At 44.4% G+C, this 26,874-nt stretch overlaps 1 protein-coding gene across 1 annotated transcript in view; it reads left to right on the top strand.

Annotated features, from left to right (window-relative positions):
- The window catches only part of pde6a (phosphodiesterase 6A, cGMP-specific, rod, alpha), a 78,778-nt gene that overhangs the window by 35,861 nt on the left and 16,043 nt on the right, over window positions 1-26,874 (top strand). The window contains exons 7-18 of the mRNA XM_041193610.1: window positions 1,492-1,558; window positions 1,709-1,756; window positions 2,988-3,137; window positions 3,216-3,359; window positions 3,476-3,541; window positions 5,941-6,087; window positions 14,160-14,267; window positions 21,554-21,663; window positions 21,762-21,849; window positions 25,867-25,967; window positions 26,090-26,197; window positions 26,488-26,551. Coding sequence (XP_041049544.1) covers window positions 1,492-1,558; window positions 1,709-1,756; window positions 2,988-3,137; window positions 3,216-3,359; window positions 3,476-3,541; window positions 5,941-6,087; window positions 14,160-14,267; window positions 21,554-21,663; window positions 21,762-21,849; window positions 25,867-25,967; window positions 26,090-26,197; window positions 26,488-26,551 — 1,201 coding nt within the window. The remainder of the gene's footprint in view (window positions 1-1,491; window positions 1,559-1,708; window positions 1,757-2,987; window positions 3,138-3,215; window positions 3,360-3,475; window positions 3,542-5,940; window positions 6,088-14,159; window positions 14,268-21,553; window positions 21,664-21,761; window positions 21,850-25,866; window positions 25,968-26,089; window positions 26,198-26,487; window positions 26,552-26,874) is intronic.

The raw sequence follows: 26,874 nt of genomic DNA, 5'->3' as shown, positions 1-26,874 counted from the left end.
ATCATACACTTAGGTGCTGGTAGTGGGCCTTTCCCAGGGTTAAGGACCACCCCCAGCCCAAGAGCTGCCAGCCAATCAGAGGCCGGCAGCTCCTCATTTCCATCAAAGCCATTGGGGGAGAGGTGGTAGCTGCCAGGAAAGAACCCACCAGAGGCACAGGATCAGTGAGAGATGCAGACCACAGGTGAGTATGGTCGTAGAGTGGGGGTTGCAGTGGTGCAAGGGTGGGGCATCGGAAGATTGGAAGAAAGGGCAGGAGCGTGACTCTCAGTAGTGGTTCTTATCCCTTCGCAATTCCGGGTCCCTCAATCAAGCACTGAGTGCCTGACAAAATTTTGCCTTTCGGGCTCCCAGCGTGGCAATTGCCCAGCCACCGCCAGTTGAATACCAGCAGAAGCTGGACGAGGCATATACCCACTTAAGGACATCACTTGGCATTGTGACAGGAAGGCCATCAATGAGCCTTCCCACTCCAAATTGAATCAGGACAGAGGTAGGGAGAAGGTGGGGTCCCCACCTCACATCCTGTAGCCCGATTAAATGCCCTCCATACATTTGAGACGCACCTCAGAGGAGGGCATTAAATTTGGCCTAAAGGTTTTATTTTTGCTTACCTTGGACATGTGTGTGGTGCAAGAATGGAATTTGATTATAGCTGAAACTGGGATACATCCCATAAGAAAACTGTTTTGGGGCACTGATTCTTGCTTTCAGATGGAAATAGTTACGTCTGTAATTCAGGAGGAATTATTATTTATTCAACTTACTTAAGCTTGATGTTTACTAGGAAAAAAGAAGGGCCACTAATGCGGGTGTCATTGTTGGCACTGGGGTGTGCATTCCATGTACTGAGTGCTTGACCTGAATGTCACCACCTACCCCTCTGGAAATGCAAATGAAATAGTTTAAATATATTTAGTATGAGATAATTGCCATGTTATCTAGTTAATTAATTAATTTGTTTGTTTGAAGCAAAAGAATAGCATTTTCAAAATAGCAGCAGGAAAAAGGAGAATGAGGGCTCAGACCCCAATCTCAAAACAAATAACGACAGGGTTCATCAAATTCTTCATCAGTTATTTCTAACCAAGTTCCTTCTATGCGAATAGGGATGGAAAGAGGTGATGACAGTAGGCTAAGCTGACTTTCTCCCCAAATTTCTTCTCCCATTTCGGAGACCAACAACGCTGCAAAATAAAGGACAAATTGAACCCTATACTGCATTTCAAGAATGTTTATTAGAATATTTCTTTAAAACTTGAAATGGAATTTACAGTATTTGAGGCATTTTCAATCCCAACGTTTTCCACTTTTATTGTTTTTGTTTCAGATAACCTGCAGTCAGAGTTTTATTTTTCTTTATCTTATTAAACATTGGACTTATATGGCTTTACTTATTTGGGCATTTAGTTGCAAATAGAAAGAAAATAACTGCAATTACCATTTCAAGTTAAACCTTCTCATCTAATTTAGGTGATTTATTTTCTTCAGGAACCCGACTCCAGACCATTGGGCCCTAGTTAGCAGATTGCCAACATACGTTGCAGAAACTAATCTTGTAAGTGTTTTAATCCTACAGCACGTGCAACAGTAATTTGCTATGTTTGGCGTTATATAAATGCAAGCTACTGTTACAATGCAATTCGTCTATTGCAGTAGAAAGAATTAGGATTAAGGGGAAAAAACATCTATATTTCATGTTTTCCAGATATGCAACATTATGAACGCAGCTGCAGATGAATTCTTTGCATTTCAGGTAGGAAACAGCAAAAAAAATGGGTTGGATTTTGTGGAGCCCACTTGATTGGGCAAGGTGACAGGCAGGCATGGAGAATTGCGCAGGGGGCTGCGCATCAGACTCCTGGTGGCAGGAAAAGTGTAAGCGATTAAGTCGGAGACGGGAAGGTAACAAAACAGGAAACTCACCTATTAGGAGCAGAAAGCTCATTGACATTCTTAATTGGGTGCTTGCAAGTAATTTAAATGCAATTTGATACGATTTAATCCTGCGTCCTCAATTTAATGAAACTCGCACATGTCTCTCGTGCCTTCAGTAACCCGCCCAATGAAAATGGGTGGCTTATATGTGGCTTTCTTGGCTCACTGTGAGAGTCCTTTGGACTTCCAGGAGAATGGGTCATATGGCACTGGACTGATGTTGCAGATGTTTTCTTGGAGGTGTAAAAACTAGCTGAGCCAACACTAAGAGGGGCTCAGACGGGTAATTCAAAACATAGAAGTGCTAGGTCCAAAATTCAAAGGGGCAGTGCACAACAGAGGTGTAGAGTGGCCAACCCTTGAAGTGGCATCACAAATCTGAGTCCCTAAGCAAAGGACACTTAGGAGGCTTCCTGAAAGTAAAAGGAGAGGTAGTGGCAGCATGGGAATCATACACCCCTTCCTTTTTTATCCTTGAGAACTGAGGAGGATGTGTTGGCTTGATTGTGATATCTCAGACCTCACTTGAACTTGTTGATGCCTCTGAATGATCTTGTGTGATGGGGGAGGCATCTTCTCCCTGGATTTTGGGACATTTTTTTGTGATAGAGCAGCAGAAGTTCAAGTGCTGGAGATTTAAACTGGAAAACTTTCTTAAAAAGCCTGCAATACAATTTCTAACTCTAACACACGGCTAGCTGCCCTTTGTAAATGGCACCAGTGATGCAGGATTCCTGATGCCAAAGCTACTTCTGCCATGTAATCCAGGGGCAAGCCCATCTCACCTGCATTCATGAGCTTGTCGCAATGTAATTGCATTCAGATGACTGCTACGGAGCTGTGCCAGATCCCCAGTGACGTTTGGGCCTGCCAGTGGGTGTCGCAACAGTCCGACTAGTTCCAACTCAATGTTTCTTTGTAAACATATTGGTGTTCACGTGGATGGATAGATCCAAAATGAAAGTACGGTTTCTCAGACACATTATTACATTATTGCATTAGCCGCAAATTCTGATGTGTCTCGTAATCAAATTCTATAACACTTACAGAAAGAGCCACTTGATGCTTTGGGATGGACAATTAAGAATGTGCTATCGATGCCAATTGTGAACAAGAAAGAGGAAATTGTTGGAGTTGCCACCTTTTATAACAGGAAGGATGGAAAGCCATTTGATGAGATGGATGAAAGTCTGATGGAAGTAAGGTTCAATCTGGTATCAATAGAACCCTAACAAACTACAAAAAGCTACATATTGACAGCTCTTTATCTTTTATAGGCCTTGACACAGTTCCTGGGGTGGTCTGTTTTGAACACTGATACATATGACAAAATGAACAAACTAGAAAATAGGAAAGACATTGCCCAAGACATGGTGCACTACCATGTTAAATGCTCTAAAGATGAAATACAGGACATCCTGGTATGTTGGAAAAATATTTAAGAACTTTGTTTAGTAATATTATGTAATATTGAAATTAAATTTCTTTCAATTTTATGATTCTGAAAATAAATCACACAAACCATTAAATTTACCAGAAAACCAGAGAACGCATTGGTAAAGAACCAGAAGAATGTGAAGAAGAAGATCTTCAAGAAATATTGGTGAGTAGATTGAGTTGGAGCTAAGATTATACAACTATTTCATGGGCAGGATTTCCCCCCTTCAGGTGTTAAGTTGAATGGAGGGCATGCACAGGCACACCTCTAATCAGCACCCCCGATTGGGGGCACGTGCCATTTTACGTGGGCAGGCCAATTAAGGCCTGCCCACGCAATGTCCGCATGGAAGCGCTATGCACTCTCTGTGCAGGCGGTGGGTGGTGGGGGCGGAATCCCTAAATCGAGAGTGCGCTCTTTCGCACATGTGCACAAAAGAGCGCACTCATCTCCCTGAGGCTAAGTGCTGCCTCAGGGAGATCGGCTGTTTTGTGACAAATATTAAAAATAGAAAAAAAATACTCACACTGTCACATGAGTTGGGACATGTCCATAATTTTTACAAAAACCTTAATAACATTTTTTAAAACCTACATGAAACCTCATTCCTCCCGTAGATGAGGTTTCATGCTTTTTCTAATTCCCGCAAGGGCTCCCGGCCTGCCCACCAACCTTAAGGTTGGATGGGCAAGTCCATGAATTAGCTAAATGACTCTGTCAATGGCCTCAATCGGCCATTGACAGGTCGGTGGGCGCACAGCTGATTTTGCTGCACCTCGCCTAGCAGAAAATTTAAATGGGGCGCAGTGACATCGGGAGTTCCACCTGACCTCACTGCGCGTCATTTTATGCATTGACGAGTAGGCCCTGCCCCCCTGCTCGCCGACGGGAAAATTCTGCCACATATTTTTGTTACATTTTGAGATGTAAGGAGCAAATTTTTGTAATGAGTAAATAAGAAGTCTGAATGAAACACTCAGAACAAAATTGCATCTATAAAGATAGATGCAATAATAATTCAAAACAATGGACTGCAGTGAGAATCTATACTATTTTTTTCAAAAAGGCATTTTCTCCCTACCCGTTCTGCACATTTACCTATACCCCTTTGTTACAGTCAGTCCTATAAACAGGTGAAAATTCAAGATCACTAGGAGGATTTTGGCTACCAAGGCGGCTAGCTCAAGCAGGGAAATTTACTGGATTGCCGGACCCACCTCAGTAAAAAGTTCCCCAAAATGCACAATTTTAGCTCTGATGAGGTGGGGAGGGTTGCTGGGTGGGATAGAGTCGGGCTGGCTGACCCATGAAGCAAAGCATAGGCAGCAACGGAGGTTGCCAAGTGCTGAGGCAGGCTGGTTAGAAGAACTGGCTCAGTTCTCTGGGACTTTGTCCCAGTTTTTAAAAAGATTTTAGACTCTCTAGCCCTCATCCCTTACACCCCTTCCTATCCCCCATGACTTGCCCCACCCCTCATGGCCACTCACCCAGTATCCACCATGGGCAGACTTCAGGAGTGATGTGAAGATGAAAAAAATAAACTTCTAACAATCTAATTCAGCTCTCGCTCCTACACACTTGATAGTGAAAAAACTCCCATTCATAGAATCCATTCAAAGCTTTTAAAGTTCCTCAAGTGGTTAATCCCCTATAAAATCAAACAAAATTCTATTCAGGCCCCACATCAAAGACATCTAACCCTTTAATAGACTCTTTAAACTGTCAGTCAAACTATGAGCTCAGAAACCCCGGCTGAGATGATAGTAGTTCTTGAAACTAAACCAAGCATTCGTAATGACATAATAGCCCTTAGAAAAATGTCAACAAAGAACTCCAATGAAATTGTGTGACCAGACGCTACTTTCTTCTAACCTACACCTGTCAATCAAGGCAGTCCAACAAAGGTTTTTTTATCTGTCACTGACAGTTGCAGCCTGTTTATTTTCAAATTTTAAAGAGTGGGGCATTTAAAAAAGCCTCAGATCATGACAGTTATACAGACATTATCCACCCTTCAAGAGCATCTACCCAATCGATTCAGGACTCCCAAACTGCAGGTTAAGTCCATTGCAACAACCTAAATGAGGTCCATTTGATTTAAGCACTAAATTCAAATGGCTCTGCTGATTTCAGGTTCCCTTCCTATGTGATTCACACCCTGTCCCCTTTCTCCTAATGGCAGAAGTTGGATCTATTGGAAATGGATCCACACTCAGATTCCACTCCACCCCCCCACCACCACCACCCCCCACCCCCCAACACCCCACCCCTACCCCCAGCCCCCAACCCCTCGCTATTTTTGAAGGGCCATAGATCCTTCAAGATTCAGTGAAAATCCAGTCCTTATTCTCAGATCTGACCATTGCTGTTGCAAAGTTGCTACTTGAAGCCTTACCGGAGAACTTAAGGTGACTGTCCCTCTGCTTGCACCATGCCAACCATGGTCATCTGTCATCTCTTCTTGGTTTCTACTGAAATAATGATAAGAGCTCAGAATAAGACCTTCAGAAATTCCACTCCACTGTCTATTATTAATCACCTCCTTGTTTTGTCTTATTTTTAAGGTTGCAGAACTTCCAGATGCTAAAGAATCAGGAATCCTTGAATTTCACTTTTGTGATTTTGAATGGTCTCCATTGGAGCTTGTGAAATGTGGAATACGGATGTATTATGAACTTGGTGTTGTTGAGAAGTTCCACATACCACAGGCGGTGAGTAATTTTATACACCTACACTGCATACCAATTAAATGTGATTTAAAAAGAGTTGTTGTAATCTATTGCTGCTTAATGCACACATTATGAATTTTGTTTTGTGTGCAAGTAGCCAATGAATTTTGTATGTGTGGTTTAGCAGATTATAATTGTAACTTTATACTTCAGTAATGATTCTGCAACATTGTGCAGAATCTTTCGTTCTCAGCGGATGTCTCACTCGTTGTCTGAAAAAGCAACAAGACTTCCAGTCTGAGTCTGAGGAGAGGAAGGCCCACAGTACCTTTTGCCCATCAGGCAGTTAAACAGACAGCAGTGGGCCTTCCACCAGACTGAGGACTATAACAGATGACTTCCTAAACAAAAACAAAAACAGAATTCCCTGGAAAAACTCAGCAGGTCTGGCAGCATCGGCGGAGAAGAAAAGAGTTGACGTTCCGAGTCCTCATGACCCTTCGACAGAGTTCTGTCAAAGGGTCATAAGGACTCGAAACGTCAACTCTTTTCTTCTCCGCCGATGCTGCCAGACCTGCTGAGTTTTTCCAGGTAATTCTGTTTTTGTTTTTGTTTTGGATTTCCAGCATCCGCAGTTTTTTTGTTTTTAACAGATGACTTCCTGCCTGCTAAGACCTGCCGGCCAATCAGAAGCTGGCAGCTCTTGCACTCAGCACTGCCACAGAGGAGGCAGTGGCTGCTGCAGGAACAATACCCTATGGAGTCCCAGGATTGCAGAACACCCAGGAAAACAGTAAGTGCTGTTGCGGGGGGGGGGGCGGGGGGGGGGGGGGTTGCGGTCTCGTGGGCTGGGGATTGGCAGCAAGGGTATGGGTGTGGCCGCTGGCAGCCAGCCCATGTCCATGCCCTTGATCATGCATATATCAGTGTGGATTGAAGGACCACCACCACCCCCGCAACCTTCCAGCGACGTACAGCCCGCACAGTTTTACCAGTTGTGCAGGCCACTTAAGGGACTCAAATGGAGGCAGGCGGGATGGTCGACCATGGGCCTTCCCACCTAAAACTTACTTCCAGTGGAGGCAGGAAGTTGTTGGGTATCAATCCTGATGCCAGCCTGCCAAATTCTCAGGCCCACCTGCCTCCTTCCTTGACTCCTACAGGGGAAGAAGATTTCAGCCATTATATGGTTGAAGTATCATCATTCTTTTTTAATCCTTTCAATTTGAGAAGAAATGAGTGAATTTTACCATTGGCTGTTCTCCAGTTAAGATCATTGGATGTTGAGATCAGTTGGAGAAACCAATAACTATCTAGATTAGCAATGAAGAAAAGGCTTCAAAATAACTATAATTTTCATATAATCTAGGTTATGGTAATCCACTCGGTATACTTCATATATTTTAAATTTCATGGTAATGAAATGTAATTTTTCTATTTCTGCAAAAGCTTTCCGGGATATTCAGATATGGATCTAGATTTTCCTCTTTTAATCTGCACCCTAGATCAGGCAAGATTTAAAGGGAAATAACAGGTAAAGACAAACCTGATTTCCTTCCCTCCTCCTCAAACTCGGAACCACTTCTGATTAACAAAAGCAAATGCTGGTGAAGATGTGGGGCCCAGGTTTCCAGCTCATTCTGCTCCTACCTAACCAGCACAATGCTGCTCCCTAGGACTGCTTGGCTAAGGTGGCAGTAGGTCTGAGTACTGAAAGCAATGGTCCTACATTTTAAAAGAAAACAGAAAGGGGCTAATAGAGGATTCCTCCTTCTCTGCCTTTTCCAATACCTACTGAAAGCCTCAATCTCACAAGGGCTCCTTTAATGTTTCCTTGCATATCTTCTGGTGCTAGAAGGGTGGTCCTGTCTCTGCAACACCTGGATTTTCCTGGGGTCAACTAGTGAGAATTGGTTGGGAACCTATCATGATTACATATTGGCCTCAAGCTCAGGGAATTTGAGCAGGATTGGGATACAGTTAGGTAGTAGGCAGAAGTCCTGCCAAGACACTATGGTCGGGATTTCCATGCCCACTGGCATTGGGCGTGTTCGATGGTATGAGCAGACAATATGGCACGATCAATTTCATGACGGCATGAAATCAGTTTGTGATCATCCACTCAGCCCGCCAATGGCGAGCCTCGTTTCCCACCATCAGATGTCAGGAATCTCATTACAATACATCTGCATATCAATATTAGGCCTGTCCACCAGAATCGTCCCCCCTGCTGGATCATCTGCTCACGTCGGTGGGAAAGCATGCGGACATGTTTTGCAACAGCACTTAAAAGGCATGCACTTGGCGGCTTGCACTTTGAGGGGAACACAGAGGTGAGTAAACAGTAACGTTGTACAGCACTCGCCAGGGTCACCTGTTGGACTTCAATCTTGAGGCATGTTGTGGGGGGCAAGGGCAGCCCTGCAGTTGAGGTGACTTGGGGCAGGGGGCGTGGGGGTGGCAAGGGCAGTCCTGTGGTTGAGTGACTTGGGATGGGGGGGCCGGGTAAGGGCAGCCTTGCAGTTGAGGCGACTTAGGCTGGGGTGGTAGGGCTGCCTTGTGGTTGAATGTAACTCACAAGCATTCAGGGTGGAGGGTAGGGTGGGCGAGGGATGTGGCCATGCATTAGGGAAACTTGTATAAAGTGACCATTCCTCTGCAACTGAGACAATTCAGGCGCAGCCATTGATATGATTGGGGTTGGGCTTCCAGCTTATCTGCCCACTCAAGCATCACAGAGGCATCAAAGTGCCACCAAGTGCTCCAAAGCTTTTCATCTCTCGAGCACAGACTGCAAAGTAATCAGCGTTTTAGTGGACTGCAGAACAGTTCAATGACTGGGCATGTTGTACAATCTCCTTGCAAAAGTTAGCCATGGAACAGTCACTGGTGGAGGCGCTCACAGCCCCTTGCAATGTTTGCAACCCCTTGCAATTCTGGTTTGGACTAGTCTCCCTCATGGTTCAAGCTAACAATGCAGCCTTGCAGCACGGGTTAGGAGAATGTCTGCACCTGAGCTGAGAGCACAACAAGCTGTCCAATAGAAAAAGCTGCCACCAATCGGTCAGGTGGAGTGGTGTGGAGATGGGTGGCGTTTCAGGCAGCCACGCAGTGCACTAATCTCTGGCCATCCAAATGGTGGCCAGGACTCTCTGGGATGCATTTAGAGGCCTTCACACTTAACCAGGACAGTTTCTTAGTGCACCCATGCTAACCCACCCTCTCTCTTTCATCCTGCAGGAGGAGTACATCAGGATCATGGAGCCTGATAACCTAGCTGTATGCCTTGTGGCGTACAGAGAGCAAAAACGATGGAGGGGAAAGTGACTGAGGGGTCTGGCTGTGCAGAAGTGGCAGCTGGGGCTCCCACACATGCCAACAAAGAGCCACAATGAGCTATCACTGGTCGGCGCTTAGTGACACCCAGCATCTATAGACACCGCCTTTCATTCCTGCAGATGTCCGAGATCCAGTGTGTCCGGAGACTGTGCATGTCTAAGGAACACATCTGCCACCTGCTGCAGGATTTGGCGCTACGGGGACATGGAGGGCATCCAATGCCAGTGGCCATGAAAGTGACAGCAGCACTCAGTTTCTATCCCAGTGGATCCTTCCATGGCTCCACAGGTACGTACCACATGGCTCTGTGGTATGTCACAAGCCTCCACCAACAAATACATCCATGTGGTCACAGATGCCATATTTGCGAGGGCACACAACTTTCTGGGTTTTGCCGGGGCCAGGACAGTCGGGACACAAGAGCGATTGGATTTGCCCAGGTCTCGGGTTTCCCACAGATGCAGGATGCCATTGACTGCACCCACGTGGTGCTCAGATCTCCATCACAATGCGCAGTCAACTACATCAACTACAAGGGATTCCATTCACTGAATGTGCAGCTGGTGTGTGACCACCAGAAACACATCCTGCAGGTCAATGCATGGCTTTCAGGTAGCGTGCATGATTCCTACAATCCCAGTTGGTCACAGATCCCTGGTGTATTCCAGGGTCCACAGAAGCTGCGGGGATGGATCCTCAGGGACAAGGGCTACCCGCATTTGATGTGGCTGATGACGCCAGTGCGGCGGCCTCAGACTGCAGCAGAGCAAACGTACAATGAGGCTCATGCTGCAACTCACGACTTGGTGGAGCAAACCATTGGGATGTTGAAAATGAGATTCAGGTGCCTGGACAGGTCTGGTGGAGCCCTGCAGTACAGTCCACAGAGGGTGTCACACATTGTCATCTTCTGCTGCACCTTTTACAACCTAGTGCTTCAACAGGGAGAAGAGCTGGCTGAGGAGGAGATGGAGAAGGTGGAGGTCTCCTTTGATGAGGAGGATGCCTATGGGGATGAGGATGAGGAGGTCCTTGAAGGCGACTATGATAGGGATGAGGCCCTCACTCTTGCTAGAGGAAGCTGGCGCGCTTGGGAGGCCCTCTTAGCTGCTAGATTTGTGGAGGATAATGCCGGAATGCAGTGAGGAGACACCATAGATCATCACATCGCATCTGTGAACGTTTGATTCCAGTCTGGCTTATGGAAATGTGCATACCCTCTGTGATAAGGCTCCTGCCATGGAAATGTAGTGGAAGCCCTAATAGTCGCTCGATTGCAGGAGGATGATGATGACGTACAGTGAGGACACTCCATAGATCTTCACTCTGAGAATGTCTGAATCCTGCCTGGCTGAGGGCAGCTCTCTTGTGCTCCGTGATCAGGGTCATATCTTAGAGACGCAACTTTAGAAGCACCTGATCCTTTGTCCGCCTTCAGCACTTGACTCCTTCAGGAGCACAGCGTCACTGGGCACAGATGCTAAAGAGATGGGCGTTCTGCCTTAAAGGTGCTGAGAGCACACAGAGAGAATGAGAAAACTCTGCAGCGCCTGTCCACAACATCCTGGCAGTAATGACAAGCACCGCTGAGGTACAGGCATCACTAATGTGTTCAGGGAGTGTGAGGCCGGACCATCACTTTGCCCTGAAGGCTGTACAAAGCATAGGGAAGAGGCCCTGGATTGAGACACCTGCCCTTTATCATGTGCAGAGAGGTTTCACATCTGAGTGACATGAACACTGCTCATCAGAAAAAGGAGCTATAGGCAGGGAGACATTCTTAGGAGTTTATTGACTATAGCGAACAGCATGCACCTAGGCTGAGCATCTAATTCCCCTTAACTGTCCTAACATATTTCTCTACGTCTAGGTGCTCCCAGGACATCCACAGTGGAGGTGGAGGCAGCCTGCTGACTGCTTTGCCCTGTCTGTGTTGACCTTGACAGGCGTCCTCTGGATGGCTGAGACTTGGAGGGCCCCAGGCTGCTTTTGGGGTCCTGCTGTATGTCACTGGTGCCCTCCTCAGCCTGTGGAGCTGAAGCTGCTGAGATCTCAGGAAGAGGGGAGTTGGATGGGCCAGTCAAACCCCCAGAGGTTCCTGGATGGATGGCCCTGGGTGGGTGGTGGTGGGGGGGACACCTGCTGATCCTCGCCCCTATGGGTGCCCAAGGGGTAGCTGGAGTGAGTTCGAGCTGCCCCACACCCCTCTCGTGTACACAGTGTTGGAGGCCAATTCTAGCATCAGTGATGGAGTTAAGCCCACACAGCAGTGCAGGAGCGACGTCCTGGACCAAGTTCTCCATAGCGGCCGCCATCCTTCCGGTGTTGACATGCCAGCACTATCACCTCAGCCTGAAGGTGGATGGACTCTTCCATTGTGCCTGGCAATCTGAGGAGTGCAGTGGATATCCCGTCCTGATGTTCCTGAGCTTGCCTTTGCAGTTCTAGCAACTGTGACATGACTGAATCCAGAGGCTTGTCATCTGATTCAGGCTCAGCAAGATTCTGGCCTCCAGCAGTCCTCTAAGTGCTAAGTGGGAAGTCCATTCTGGTGCCTGCTGTGGATCAGGCAGTGTAATGTGCTCACCAGATTGTGATCCCAAGGCTATCCCAAAGCTAAATCCCACATAGGCATGTGTCTCTGCGCTGTTGGAGGCTGTGGGTGAGCGCTGTGACAGAACTTCAAGGAGGGTGCCTTCAGATTCCTCTTCAGAGGTTTCTTTGGGAGTTAATTGGAGGCCCTGAGTTGTGAACTCCATCGGCTATTTGGCAGATGTGCCTGTGGAAGCAAGGAGAGATAATTAGTGCATGGCAGTGGCCTGTGAAACAGGACACATCACTCACAGAATGGTTGCCTGACATGCTGCACTGCTGGATCCTCACTCGGTAGAACAGCGCCGACCTCACTGTCAGCACAGGACCGGTCCAGATTGTTGCCAGCCAGCAGGATGGCTCTGTTTTCAAAATCCATGAGGACCTTGATTTCAGACATTCCTCCACCATCTGCAACCTCTCCAATTTGTTGTGTGCCAGCTTGTCCTGCATGAATAGAGATAAGAGAGTGTAAGCAAGACACCTGCCAGGCCAGATGATAAGTATACCTGGCATGTGTAGGCGGTAAGTGGTCCCATGGATGGAATGAGGACAATGAAGGTATGTATGAGAGATTGAATGTTGATGCCCCTTGAACTGGCAGTGAGTGAGATCCCTGTGGATGCGATTTGTGAGTATATGAATTGAGAGGGTGAGGAGAGTGACTTAACCGGGTGGAATGAAGGAGATTATTCATCCTCTTGCCGCGCTTGGTGTCTGTCCTTTTGAAGGGCGTTGGCCAAGTTGTGCCGCTGCCCATCCTGCGGCCAGAGGGCAAAGAGGACATCACGGCGGGTCTCCACAGCATCCAAAAGGTGTTCCAGTGATGTGTCACTAAACATGAGGGCTGAAGTCTTTTTGCCTTTCGTGGGCATCTTTGCTGCAGCAGTCATGGGCTGGAAGCACTGAGAAGTGGGCACGCAGCTGGACTTTAAGTATGGCGCCCGATGTGCTGAAGTGGTGAGGTGATGGCATTGCAGGCAAATGAGGGCCCGCTGCCTTGGAAATGATATGTTTCCCAGGAATGCTTAAGTAATTCAACATGCTTGGGATGATACGGCGTGAAAACCCGCCATTGCAGCCGGCGGGAAAAACGTTGTTTTACCTGCCCGCCACCATACTTAGTGTGCATCTGGGGCGATTCCACACTGTGAGAAACAACTTGCATTTAAGTAGCACAATTAAAAACTTTGGAATGTCCACAAGTGCTTCACAGCAAATTAAATATTTCTGACTTGTCATGCCAGTTTTTCGTATTTGAAATGGGAATCAGGAGTTTGGAATTTTCCCAACTCCATGATCCCGACTCCATCTTGGCAGTGTATTTTTATCCCAAGGAAGCAAGCATGTGCTGAATGCTTGGCTGAGCTACAAGAATGATTAATACATTCATCCATGTGGGGGCCGTTTATGCAATCTGAAGGGTACTGCTAGCTGGGTTTAATTGACAGTTTTATTAGCTTGTAAGAATTTTATCTTCCTTTGAAGTGTTTTTTTCAATGCTTGTTTGTTTATCTGTACATGATTAAGATGTGCTAAGAGAATTAAAGGTTTCTTCAATGGGGCTTTCACCGCCCATGTTTGATTGACAGTTTCATGAGAATATAAGCGGGGAAGTGTTTTTCAAAGGGATTTTTGAATGGCAGTTTTCTTTTTATTTCATGAGCATTTCATAGACTTGGCAGTGTTATTATATGGCTCATTGGTTCTGTACAGGTTCATGACTCATCTGAGGAGTCATAAACCACGTCTCCTGCAAAAGTCGAGCCAACTCTATCAAAATCAAAGAGGTCTAATAACCCACCCTGGAATGGAGCCAGCAAGGTTGGATGTGCTGCATGCGTATTTGCAAACTGCACCCTTATCACCACTGCCGTAAATTGCAAACAATAGGAATGGAGGCAGGAATCCTGGAATTGGGTCCCGCCCACCATTTTTACAGCCCTTTCGTCTCCATTCTGACAGGGACGGAGGCAATGAAAACCTGGCCTGTAGTAACTGTTCTAATGTAAGGGTTGCTTTAGAGAAATACAGTTCAGCAGAAAATGACTTGGTCTTTTGGAAAAATGGCCACAAATCATGGCAAACATACTCAGCTGATGTGAACTTGAAGATCAACTTATCTCAAAAAGTAATGTTTTATTAAGAATAAAGCAGCAACAATTTTTTTTTCCATGCTGCAGGTATTGGTCCGTTTCATTTATTCTCTGAGTAAAGGATACAGAAAAATCACCTATCACAACTGGCGCCATGGGTTTAATGTTGGGCACACCATGTTTGCACTGCTCATGGTAAGAATTTGTTTTGTTGGTTTTCCAGATGAAATCAGTTTTAGAATCATACAATGGTCACAGCACAGAAGGAGGCCATTCAGCCTTTTATGCCTGTGCTTACTCTCTGTAAAACAATTCGTCCAGTCCTACTCCCCTGCTTTTCCCCTGTAACCCTCTAACCTGAATTAAATCACTTAATTTATGAAATGCAAATGGAGACATTAGCCTTGACATTGACAAGGGTGGGTTTCCCCAGTTGATGAATCAGTACTCCTCCCTGTTGAACACCATTAGAAGAAGGACTGAAGGTAGTAAGGGCACAGAAGGTATTCTGGGTGGGGGATTTTACTGTCCAATACCAGGAGCAACATTGTAGCACCACACTGATAGAGCTGGGTAACTCCTGAAGGATATAGGTGCCAGATTGAGCTTGTGGCATTTGGTGAAAGGATCAACAAGGGCTAAAACTTTACCTAAGTTCATCCTCTCCAATCTACCTTTCACAGATGCATCAGCCCTTGTCAGCAATGGTATGAGTGATTACTGCACAGTTCTTGTGGAAACGAAGTCCTCTCCACACAAAGTAAAAACCCTCCCATTGTGTTGCATGTCACTACCACCATGCTAAATGGGATAAATTCAGGGCAGATCCAGCAGCTCAAAGCTGGGCATACATAAAGTGTTGTGATCCCTCAGAAACAGCAGAATTATTTTTCACTGTAATATGTAACCACACGGGCCAGCATATCCCTCACTCTACCATAACCACTAAGCCAGGGACCAATCCTTACTCGATGAGGATGGCAGAAGAATACATCAGGAGCAGCACCAGACTTACTTAAAAATGAGATGGCCACCTGGTGAAGACGTAACACAGGACTGTGTGCACAATAAATAGCATGCTAAGACAGCTAAACAATCACACAACCAATGAACCAAATCAAAGGTCTGCAATATCAACAACAACTTGTATTTAAAAAGTGCCTATAATGTAACAAAACATTGCAGGAGCATTATGAAGCAGAATTTGACACCAAGTCACCTAAGGAAATATTCAGACAAATGGTCAAAAGTTTTGTCAAAGAGGTAAATTTTAAGAAATACCTTAGAGGAGGAAAGAAAGAGGTAGAGAGACAGAAAGGCTTATGGCCTAGACAGTGGAAGGCACGGCCACCTACAGTGGAGCAATTAAAATCGGAAATGATGAACTTGGAGGCCAATACTTTGAAGGGTTCTGGAGTTGGAAGAAATTACAGAGATAGAGAGGGGTGAGGCCATAAAGGGATTATAAAACAAGGATGAGAATTTTAAAAGTGAGGCATTGCTTTACTGATAGCCAGTGGAGGTCAACGAGCACATGGTTGATGGTTGAAAGGCACAAATAAGAACAGGGGCAGCAAAGTTTTGGATAACCTCAAGTTATGGAGGGTCGAATGGGGGAGGCTGTCTGAAGAGCATAGATTAGCCAAGTCTGGAGATAACAAAGGCATGGAGTAACTTCAGCAGCAGTTTGAGCTGAAGCAGGAGCAGAGTTGGCTGATATTACAGAGGTGAAAATCAGCGGTCTAAATGATGATGCAGATATGTTGTCAGCAGCACATCTTGGGATCAAATATGACACAAAGGTTGTAACAGTGTGATTTATTCTCAGACAGTTGCCAGGGTGAGGAATGGAATTAGTCGCTATGGAATAGAGTTTGGAGCAGAGACTGAAGACAAAGGCTTTGGTCTTCCCAATATTTAATTTGAGGAAATTTCTGATCCTCTAGCACTGGATGTTAGATAAGCAGTCTGATTTTTTTTTAATGAATTCAGGGAATGTGCGCTTTTCTGGCTAAGCCAGCATTTATTGCCCATCCCTTTGATTGCCCTTGAGAAGTTGCTGGTGAGCTGCGTTCTTGAATTGCTGCAGTGCATGTGGTGTAGAAACACCCACAGTGCTGTTAGGGCGGGAGTTCCAAGATTTTGATCCAGGGACAGTGAAGGAACAGCGAAATATTTCCAAGTCAGGGTGATGTATGACTTGGAAGGGAACTTCCAGGTGGTGGTGTTCCCATTTATTTGCTGCCCTTGTCCTTCTACATGGTAATAGTCATGGGTTTGGAAGGTGCTATCTAAGGAGCCTTTGTGAATTCCTAAAGTGCATCTTGTAGATGGCCCACACTGCTGCTACTGTGTATCAGTGGTGGAGGGAGTGAATATTTGTAGAAGGGGTGCCAGTCAAGTGGGCTGCCTTGTTCTGAATGGTGTCAAACTTCTTGAGTGTTGTGGGAGCTGCATTGGTCCAGGTAAGTGGGGAATATTCCTTCACGCCTTGTGCCTTGTAGATGGTGGCCAGGCTTCGGAGACACAGGAGGTGAGTTACTTGTCACAGGATTTCTAGCTTCTGACTTGCTCTTGTAGCCACAGTATTTATATGGCTAGGCCAGTTCAGTTTCTGGTCAATGGTAACCCCCAGGAGGTTGATAGTGAGGGAATCAGTGATTCTAATGCCATTGAACATCAAGGGGTGACAGTTAGATTCTCGCTTGTTGGAGATGGCCAATGCCTGGCTCTTGTGTGGCACAAATGTTACTTGCCACTTGTCAGCCCAAGCTTGGATATTGTCCAGGTCTTGCTGCATTTGGACATGGACTGCTGCAGTAGCTGAGGTGTTGCGAATGGTGTTGAACATTGTGCAATCACCAGCGAACATCCCCACTTCTGACCTTATGATGGAAGGGAGGTCATTGATGAAGCAGCTGAAGATGATTGGGCCTAGAACACTACCCTGAGGAACTCCTGCAGTGATGTCCTGGAGCTGAAATGACTGACCTCCAACAACCACAACCATTTTCCTTTGTGCTAGGCATGACTCCAACCAGTGGAGAGTTTTCCCCGATTCCCATTGACTCAAGTTTTTCTCAGGCTTCTTGATGCTACATTTGGTCAAATGAGGCTTTGATGTCGAGGGCAGTCACCTTCACCTCACCTCAGGAGTTCAGTTCTTTTGTCCATGTTTTAACCAAGGCTGTAATAGGTCAGAAGCTAAGTGGCCCTTGCAGAAGCCAAACTGGGCATCAGTGAGTAGGTTATTGCTAAGCAAGTGCTGCTTGATAGCACTGTTGATGACCCCTTCCATTACTTAACTGATGATTGAGAGTAGACTGATGGGATAGTAATTGGCCGGGTTGGATTTGTCCTGCTTTTTGTGTACAGGACATACCTGGGCAATTTTCCACATAGCCGCATAAATGCCAGTGTTGTAGCTGTACTGGAACAGCTTGGCTAGGGGCATGGCAAGTTCTGGAGCAAAAGTCTTCAGTACTATTGCCAGAATATTGTCAGGGCCCATAGTCTTTGATGTCATGTGGAGTGAACTGAATTAGCCAAAGACTGGCATCTGTGATGCTGGCGACCTCCAGAGGAGGCCGAGATGGATCATCCACTCGGCACTTCGGGCTGAAGATTGTAGCAAATGCTTCAGCCTTATCTTTTGCACTGGGGTGCTGGGCTCCCCCATTATAGGAGATATTTGTGGAGCCACCTCCTCCAGTGAGATAATTAAGTGCCCACCACTATTCGTGACTGGATGTGGAAGGGCTGCAGAGCTTAGATCGGATCCATTGGTTGTGGAGTCGCTTAGCTCTGTTTATCACTAGCTGCTTATGCTGTTTAGCACGCAAGTAGTCCTGTGTTATGGTTTCACCTGGTTGTAACCTCATTTTTAAGTATGCCTGGTGCTGCTCCTAGCATGCCAGAAGGGCATGCACTCTTCATTGAACCAGGGCTGATTCCCCTGGCTTGATGGTAATGGTTGAGTGGGGGATATGCCAGGCCATGAGGTTACAGATTGTGTTTGAGTACAATTCTGCTGCTGCTGATAGTCCACAGCACCTCATGGATGCCCAGCCTTGAGTTGCTAGAGCTGTTTGAAATCTATCCTATTTAGCATGGTGGTAGTGCCGCACAACATGATGGAGGGTATCCTCAATGTGAAAATGGGACCTTGTCTCCACAACAACTGTGCAATGGTCACTCCTACCTGTCATGGACAGATGCATCTACGGCAGGCAGGTTGGTAAGGATGAGGTCCAAGTATGTTCTTCCGTCTTGTTGGTTCCCTCACCACCTGCCACAAACCCTGTCTAGCAGCTATGTCCTTTAGGACTTGGCAGCTCAGTCAGTAGTGGTGCTACCGAGCCACTCTTGGTGGTGGATATTGAAGTGCCCCACCCAGAGTACATTCTGCGCCCTTGACACCCTTAGTGCTTCCTCCAAGTGGTGTTCAACATGGAGGAGCACTGATCATCAGCTGAGGGAGGACGATACATGGTAATCAGCAGGAGGTTTCCTTGCCCGTGTTTAACCTGGTGCCATGAGACACCACGGAGTCTGCAGTCAATGTTGAGGACTCCCAGGGCAAATCCTTCCCGACTGGATACCACTGTGTCGTCACCTCTGCTGGCTCTGGCCTACAATCTGCTGTGGTGGGTTTCAAACCCTGGTCCTCAGTGCACTACCCTGGGTTTCTGGATTACTAGTCCACCAGCAATATCACTACCCCATCTCCTCACCCCAAATGATTTAACAACAGTGAAGGAATGGAGAGAGTTAATGGTTATTGGAGAGATGTAGAAATAGATGTCATCAGTGTACATGTAAAAACTAATGCTGTGCTTTTGGATGATGTCACTAAGAGTCAGCATGTAGATGAGAAATAGGAGGGGGCCATGGATAGGTCCTTGTGGAACCGCAGTTGTGACAGTGTGCAAGTGGAAGAGAAATTATTGCAAGGGATACCCTGATTACAATTAGATAAGAATGGAATCAGGGAAGTGCAGTCTCATTCAGTTGGATGACAGTGGAGAAGCAGTGGAAGAGGATGGTGTGGCCAACTATCTCAAAGGCAACTTGAGAAGGAAAAGAAGTTGTAAGTTACCTTTGTCAGAGTCACATGGGATGTCATTTGTATCTTTCAAAAGATCTGTTTCGATACTGTGACAGGGGCAGAAACCTGATTAGAGGGAGTTCTGTGAAAGTTAAGTATGCATTTGGGAGATAACACGTTCAAGAAGTTTGGCAAGGAAAGGGAAATTGGAGATGAGATAATAGTTTACATGAATGTGGGGTCAAGAGTTAGGATGGATGAGAGAGGGATGGATGATGGCAGTTTATAAGGACGACAGTACCTGAAGAAAGAGAACTATAAACAATATCTGCTAATACAGGGTCTAGGAAGGGAGCTTGGGTTTTTTTTAAATTCATTCACGGGATGTGGGCTTTGCTGGCTGGGCCAGCGTTTATTGCCCATCCCTAGTTGCCCTCAAGAAGGTCATGGTGAACTGCCATATTGAACCACTGCAGTCCATGTGGTATAGGTATACCCACAGTGCTGTTAGGAAGGGAGTTCCAGGATTTTGCCCCAGCGACAATGAAGGAACAGTGATGTATTTCCAAATCAGGATGGTGAGTGGCTTGGAGGGGAACTTCCAGGTGGTGGCGTTCCCATCTGGCTGCTGCCCTTGTCCTTCTAGATGGTAGTGGTTGTGGGGTTGGGTGGTGAACAGTTTAGTGAGAATAGGATTGAGGGAGCAGGAGGTTGTTCTCATGAACCAACCACATCTCGTTATGAATGTTCGTGGACAATTCAGCATCTACTGGGAGGAAGAAGCTCCTTGAACACCTCTCTTCTCAGTGATGGTGGAGGCCAACATGTGAGTGCAAAAAACAAGGCTGAAGCATTTGCAGCCATTTTCAGATAGAATTGTAAGTGGATGATCCATCTCAGCCTCCTCCTGAGGCCCTCAACATGACAGAAGCCTGTCTTTGTCAATTTCAAGAAACAGCTGAACACACTGGATTCAGCAAAGGCTATGGGCTGCAATAACATTCTGGCTTCAGTGCTTTGAACTTGTGCTCTGAGCTGGCCACACCTCTAGCCAAGCTACTGCTTTATAGCTATGAGACTAACATCTACTCTCCAAGTCACACAGCATCCTGACTTGGAATTATATTGCCATGCCTTTGTTTTCGCTGAGTCAAAATCCTGGAATTCCTTTCAAAATAGCATTGTGGGTGTACTTACACCACATGGACTGCAATGCTTCAAGAGGCAACCCACCACTGCCTCCTTGAAGTCAATTATGGATGTAGGAACATAGGAGCAGAGGTAGACCATTTGACTTGTCGAGCCTGCTCCACCATGCAATTAGGTCATGGCTGATCATCTACCTCAACACCATATTCCCGTGCTATCCCCATATCCCTTGATATCATTAGTATTCAAAAATCTATTGATTTCTGTCTTGAACATGCTCAATGATTAAGCTCCCACAGCCCTCTGGAGAATTCCAAAGATTCAGCACCCTCTGTGCAATAAATGCTGGCTTTGCCAGCAATACCCACATCTCATAATTGAATAAACAAAAGTGGGAGTTACCACCTAATGTGCAAAATCCAAATTGGCAGTGATTTGTTCATAAGCACTTATTTAAAACAAGTGGGAAAGGTTTGCATTACACTGCATTTTAATTTCGGCTCAGTTTTTCTTAAATATTATATCAGTAGTGGCGCTGCAGATGCTATCTAGTGCAACCTTTTATTAGTATTGTTTAGTTGTTATGAAAACAAAACATATATTTCATGTTGTCTGAACACATTGGACCAGATTTTCTGGAAAATAATGAATTTATGCACAGACTATGATTAGTGTATAATTGTCCAATAATTTGTGCTATGTTAGAGTTATCCCATGAGTCCCAAGTCATTGCAAATTGCTGGACAATTTGTGCTGTTCCTTCATTAGTTTCATTTAAACTAACTCACCTCTACATCCTGTGAGTCTCAAGAAATTGATGCATTTGTGCAGTAAATACAATTAAACTTATCAGAAAAAGTTCAGGCTGGCACTTAACATGAAGAAATGAATGTTCCCACAATGCCATCCACCTCTTTGACCCAAGTGGGAAGCAATAAAGCTGCAGTGTTCCATTCCTTCAGGTGGGAAATTGTTGTTCTAGGTTCTTTTTTTTCCTTTTTCTCTCTCTATTCATGCAATCTTTCTTCCCCTCTTTATTTTTCTTTCTGTGCTTATTTTGACTTTAATTCATCATATTTCATGCTCTATTCTGTTTCTTTCACTATCCTTAAATATCTAGGAAAAGACTGTTGGTCCACTCATTCACCAAGTTCCTAGGTGCTCTGTTGCCCTCGCAATACATTTTATTGAGCTAGAACGTGAGGACCAAAAAATCTAAATCATGGAGCTACCATGTACCAAAGAATTCTGGACCATTAACACTACCCTATGAACTTCCCTTTAGACTGGAAAACTAAAGCGCTACTACACAGATCTGGAGGCTTTAGCCATGGTGACAGCTGCATTTTGCCATGACATTGATCACAGAGGAACAAACAACCTCTATCAAATGAAGTGAGTAATCATTAGTAAAGGTGGTTGTCATGTGTTATTTTGACCACTATGCTATTATAAGAAATAGTCTTATTAATTACATTTCATGAATACAATAGGTCACAGGATCCATTGGCAAGACTTCATGGCTCGTCCATTATGGAACGCCATCACTTGGAGTTTAGCAAGACTCTGCTCCAAGATGAGGTATGTCACAACTGTGTTAATCCTCAGAAAACAGAAGTAAAGGCAAGAAGTGGTGGAGAAGAAGATGGTGGTCCTAAAACACAAGTTGAATATGTTTTACAAATTTAAAATATTTTATTATATTAAGAGATTATTATGTCAAAAAATTAGAGAAAGTCAATATACAGAGATCAGAAAATGAGATTACATATGATTTTACATACAAGGATCATTGGAAAAAGAATGCCAGGAACATGAATTGATGGTGCTTTTAGGCAGCTGGCATTTCTATGGTTATTTTCATTAACACTTTCAATATTAACCAGTGGCTTACACAAAAATAGAGGGAAATTCTTATTATATTCAATTAAAATTACACCATCCATGTAGGCTATTTCACATTTAATGCATGCAGAACACCACACTTTTTGGCATCGATACCACACTATTTTCACTGCCTTTGTGCTAAACTTAATCTTGGAATCTTTGATGTAAGCAAAACTACCTGAAAGACATGTTTATTTTTGGCAAATATAATAGTCCTCCTCTGTTCTTTTTCTACTTTCTATTGATACTAGGGTGGTGAATTTCCTTGCCATTTTAGCAGAGTTACTGCAAGTTACCCTCCAAGCCACATGCCATCCTGACTTGGAATTATATAGTTGTTCCTTCCTGTCACTGAATCAAAATCCTGGAACTCCCTTCCTAGCAGCACTGTGGGTGTACCTGCACCAGATGGATTGCAGCAGTTCAAGAAGGCAACTCAGCACCACCTTCTCAAGGACAACTAGGGTTGGGCAACAAATATTGGCATAGTCAGCGACAGCCATATCCCATGAAAAATGAAGAAAAAGTAGGAATGGTTCAGGTTTTTTTTTGCTGCCCAGCAAACACATCAGCTCTCTTTGCCATTACCATGCCAATCATCATTAACTAAACAAAGATGTCAGCAACATATAAGTGCACCCTTTCCTGTATGATTTTAACCTCCATCATTAACTTAGCAATGCACATTAACTCCAGATGTACTTACAAAAACCTCTTAGTTTCTACACTCCTACAATCTTAATTTCATCTGAACCTGCCTAAGCAGTATAACCTTTCCCTATACACTTGGCTATCCGCTAGCTGACCGTAAGGATCAACATTTGAAGGATGCCCTCTTCTTTTGCCTCCATTGAAATGCTACCACTGCACAAAGGTTCAACTGTAGTACTTTCACCTGAGTCAGATAGTGGTATCATGCATCATTCTGGATGCTTGAACACAAAATTTAGGATGACATTGCAATGTAATACTGAGGATGTGCTGCACTCTCAGAGGTGCCACCTTTCATATAATGTGATAAACAAAGACTCCATCTGCCCTCTGAAGTGGTTGTAAAACATTCCATGATAAGGCAGTTGTTCAGTTGTTTAGTCTAAAACAATTCATCAGCCTAAACCATTCAACAGATTACTTGGTCTTTCATCATATTGTTATTTGTGGAACTTTGCTGTGCAGAACTTGATTGACATAGTTCCCTAGATTACAGTAATGACTACACTTCAAAAGCATTTCATTAGTTTTAATGAATGTCAGGTACTGCGTATGATGGGCAGCCAGTTTGATACCACCAGTTTCACTCCATCACTTTAATGAAATTCTATCTCTGACTTTAGCAGGGCTAGTATATTAGTCTCATTGTTATTGTTCTGTCACCAGCTAAGCTTCAGGAAGAATAGTGGAATGATTGATGTTGGAAATGTTCATATCGATGGTAATTTTAACTCCCATTAAATGGAAAACAGATGAGTTCAGGTTGTGGAAAGTGATATAGGGAAGGGTGCAAAATGGTCAGTCAATGAAATCCTATAAGTTTACTGCTGAGAGAGTTAAATTAAAATTAACCCACCATTATTGATTAAGTGCTGGTGATCTGTTGGTGGAACTCAGGCGCAATTTTAGGGCATCTACCCCATTACACTATGCTTCATCTGGGAATGCTTAATGTTGCCACAACATTCAAGAGATATGCAGCACTGATATCTTTTGACTTGATAACAAAAGAAAAATATTTATCTTTAAAAAGAACTTTATTGTCAAGTGGCACGGTTCTTTGTAACACCAATTCAGACTCTGACCGATTGTCAGGACAGAGGTTTAATCACCCATCAGGAACTGTACCCAATTCTGTCCAGTTTCTAGGAGAGGCAATCACCAAAGAGTAGATACTTCCCACTGGAGGGTAAGAAAAATCGAAGGACACGTGTCATCAGGGTGAACCTGTAACTCTTTCGAGTACAAACACGCTTCCATCTGTTCCTATTCAGATGAAGTTACATTGTTTCATAGTTTGCCATTGTGAGATTTGAACTCTTGATCTCTTGATAATCTTTTAAATGAAAACCAAATCAACAAAATTGGGATAAATCAGGCACAGCCCCTAATTCAGGTCAGCTGTAAAACCAAGAACAAAGTTTAAAGGAAACTTACAAACTTTAAATCAAAATGTGATTAAAGGGGTCAACAAAACACCCCAGTCCCCGCGGTGCCCACCGAGCACGGAAGGCCTCGAGAGTGCCAGCAGACACCGCGTGCTCCTTCTCCAGGGACATCCGGCAGCGAACGTAGCCACGGAAGAGGGACAAACAATCGGGCAGGACTCCCCCATCGATTGCCCGCTGCCTGGACCTGTTAATGGCCAACTTGGCCAGGCCCAGGAGCAGGTTCACGAGGAGGTCCTCCTCCTTCCCGACCCCCTTCCGCACCGGGTGCCCATAGATCAGGAGCGTGGGGCTGAAGTGCAAACAAAACATCAATAAAAGGTTTTTCAAATAACTAAAAAGGGAGTGCAGCCTACAACACCCTATGTATACATGGTCCACGGACTCCACAAGACCGCAAAAAGGGCATGTGTCCTGAGAGTCCGTGAACCTATGCATCCTCTTATTATAAGGGACTGATGCATGCAACACCCTCCAACCCAGGTCCCCGATAGAAAGGGGGAGGACACCTCCATAGAGGGCCTCCCATCGGGGGCCTCCGCCGCCGGACGGCAACAAGGCACGCCAGGGCGTGTCCGGTCGACGGACAAGGGCGAGAAAATGGAAGGTGTGCAGCAGCAGTCCATACAAAAAGCCCCTCTTTGCCGTGCCAAAAGGCACAGAGGGCATGTCCCCGAGGCGGCTCATATTGCGGGGCACTAGCACCCGAGGGAGGGTTCAGGGCTTGGGGCCAATGTGGAATTCTGTCCGAACAGGGGAACGCTCAGACGGAATAAGGAGATGTAACTCTTTCGAGTACAAACATGTTTCCATCTGTTCCTATTCAGATGAAGTTACATTGTTTCATAGTTTGCTATTGTGAGATTTGAACTCTTGATAATCTTTTAAAACTTTTAAATAAACACGTTTCCATCTGTTCCTATTCAGATGAAGTTACATTGTTTCATAGTTTGCCATTGTGAGATTTGAACTCTTGATCTTGGGGTTACAAACCCAGTACCATAACCACTTGGCTATTTAGGCCAACCTGTATACTTCTTAACAATTGGTTTAAGACTGGCTTTTGTTAATAGTATGTTAATTACATTACCAAGGTTAAGCATACACAGGTGAGGGGCATCATTTACTTGAGTATCTAGAGCTCTAGAGCACATATAAATAGAGACTACTGGGACATATGGATGATAGTAGTTGGGAGGCAGACATATGTAATGCTTCATTCTGTAAATAAACATATTATCAGGGAAAAGGATTGGCGTCTCGTTTCATATTTCACCACCTGACTCAGGATCCAATTAACAGCTTTCTCTGAAGCACAGAATCAAATCATTTTCCTATCCCACTGCCATAGGAAACATATGGATGAAGGTAATGATGGAGAAAATAATCAGGAAAAAGTAAAGGTAGACTAGAATGAATTTTGAAAATAGTTAATAGTGTGCTCCAAAATATTTTCATTTTCACATGGTTTCTACAACAATGTAGATTAATGTAGATGGTGCCAATTTGGTCTCATGTTTTTGCTTTGTGGGTGTTATTTGATTTTTAACAGGATTTAAATATTTATCAAAATCTCAACAGAAGACAGTATGAACATGTATTACATCTGATGGACATTGCCATTATTGCTACAGATTTGGCACTTTATTTCAAGTATGTTTCTCAAATACCTTAAACACAGATTGGAATTTTATCTAATTTTCATTAGAAATAATCAATTAAATGTAAACTTTATTAACTTAATATTCGATTGGTGTGTTTCTATGTCATGACAGAAAAAGAACAATGTTTCAAAAAATAGTGGATTTGTCTGAAACATATGAAAATGCTGATGAATGGGTGCAGTTTATGATACTGCAAACAACCAGGAAAGAAATTATCATGTAAGTACACTTGCAGTTTTTTTTTTGATGGAATCTCTTTGAAATTCCAAATCTACAAATAGGTTTTAAAATGTGATGAAGAAACATAGCGTTAATTAAGCTTATACAATCTGAAATTTTTTGGCTTAACATTTTTACAACTTAACATTAATTATGCTATGCTTCCATCCAAGACATTTGCCATAATTCTGATACCTTGGTTACTTGTAATTATGGTACTAATTATTATTGTGATTATAGTACTGAGTTTAATTTATGTTCTATATATAATCATGACATCATTAATTTAGGGCCATGATGATGACAGCATGTGATCTATCTGCCATCACAAAACCTTGGGAAGTGCAGAGCAAGGTAAAAAAAATTATATAACTTTCAGTGTTATTTCTGCTTAAGTGTTCTTTCTTTGAATAATTTGCTGAGGAGTTGATTGAAGCATTATGAATCAGAATAATTCCCCATTTAATCTCTTGTACCCATTTATATTGATGCCATATTTAGGAATGGGCAAAATAACAATGATTAGAGTTCACTGTGTAATCATTGTGGATATGTGCCAACATCCCAAACAATCTTTCAAGCGTTCTTAGTTATGGAAATTGTGCCAGAGGACTGGAGGATTGGCAGGTTAACACATTTTAAAGAAGGAAGAAAGGGATGAACTAGTTAACTACAGA

Source organism: Carcharodon carcharias, chromosome 8, assembly GCF_017639515.1.
Source record: "Carcharodon carcharias isolate sCarCar2 chromosome 8, sCarCar2.pri, whole genome shotgun sequence".
NCBI classification, from domain to species: domain Eukaryota; kingdom Metazoa; phylum Chordata; class Chondrichthyes; order Lamniformes; family Lamnidae; genus Carcharodon; species Carcharodon carcharias.
The sequence above is the reverse complement of the archived record's forward strand: the minus strand, read 5'-3'. Positions and strand labels throughout refer to the sequence as shown.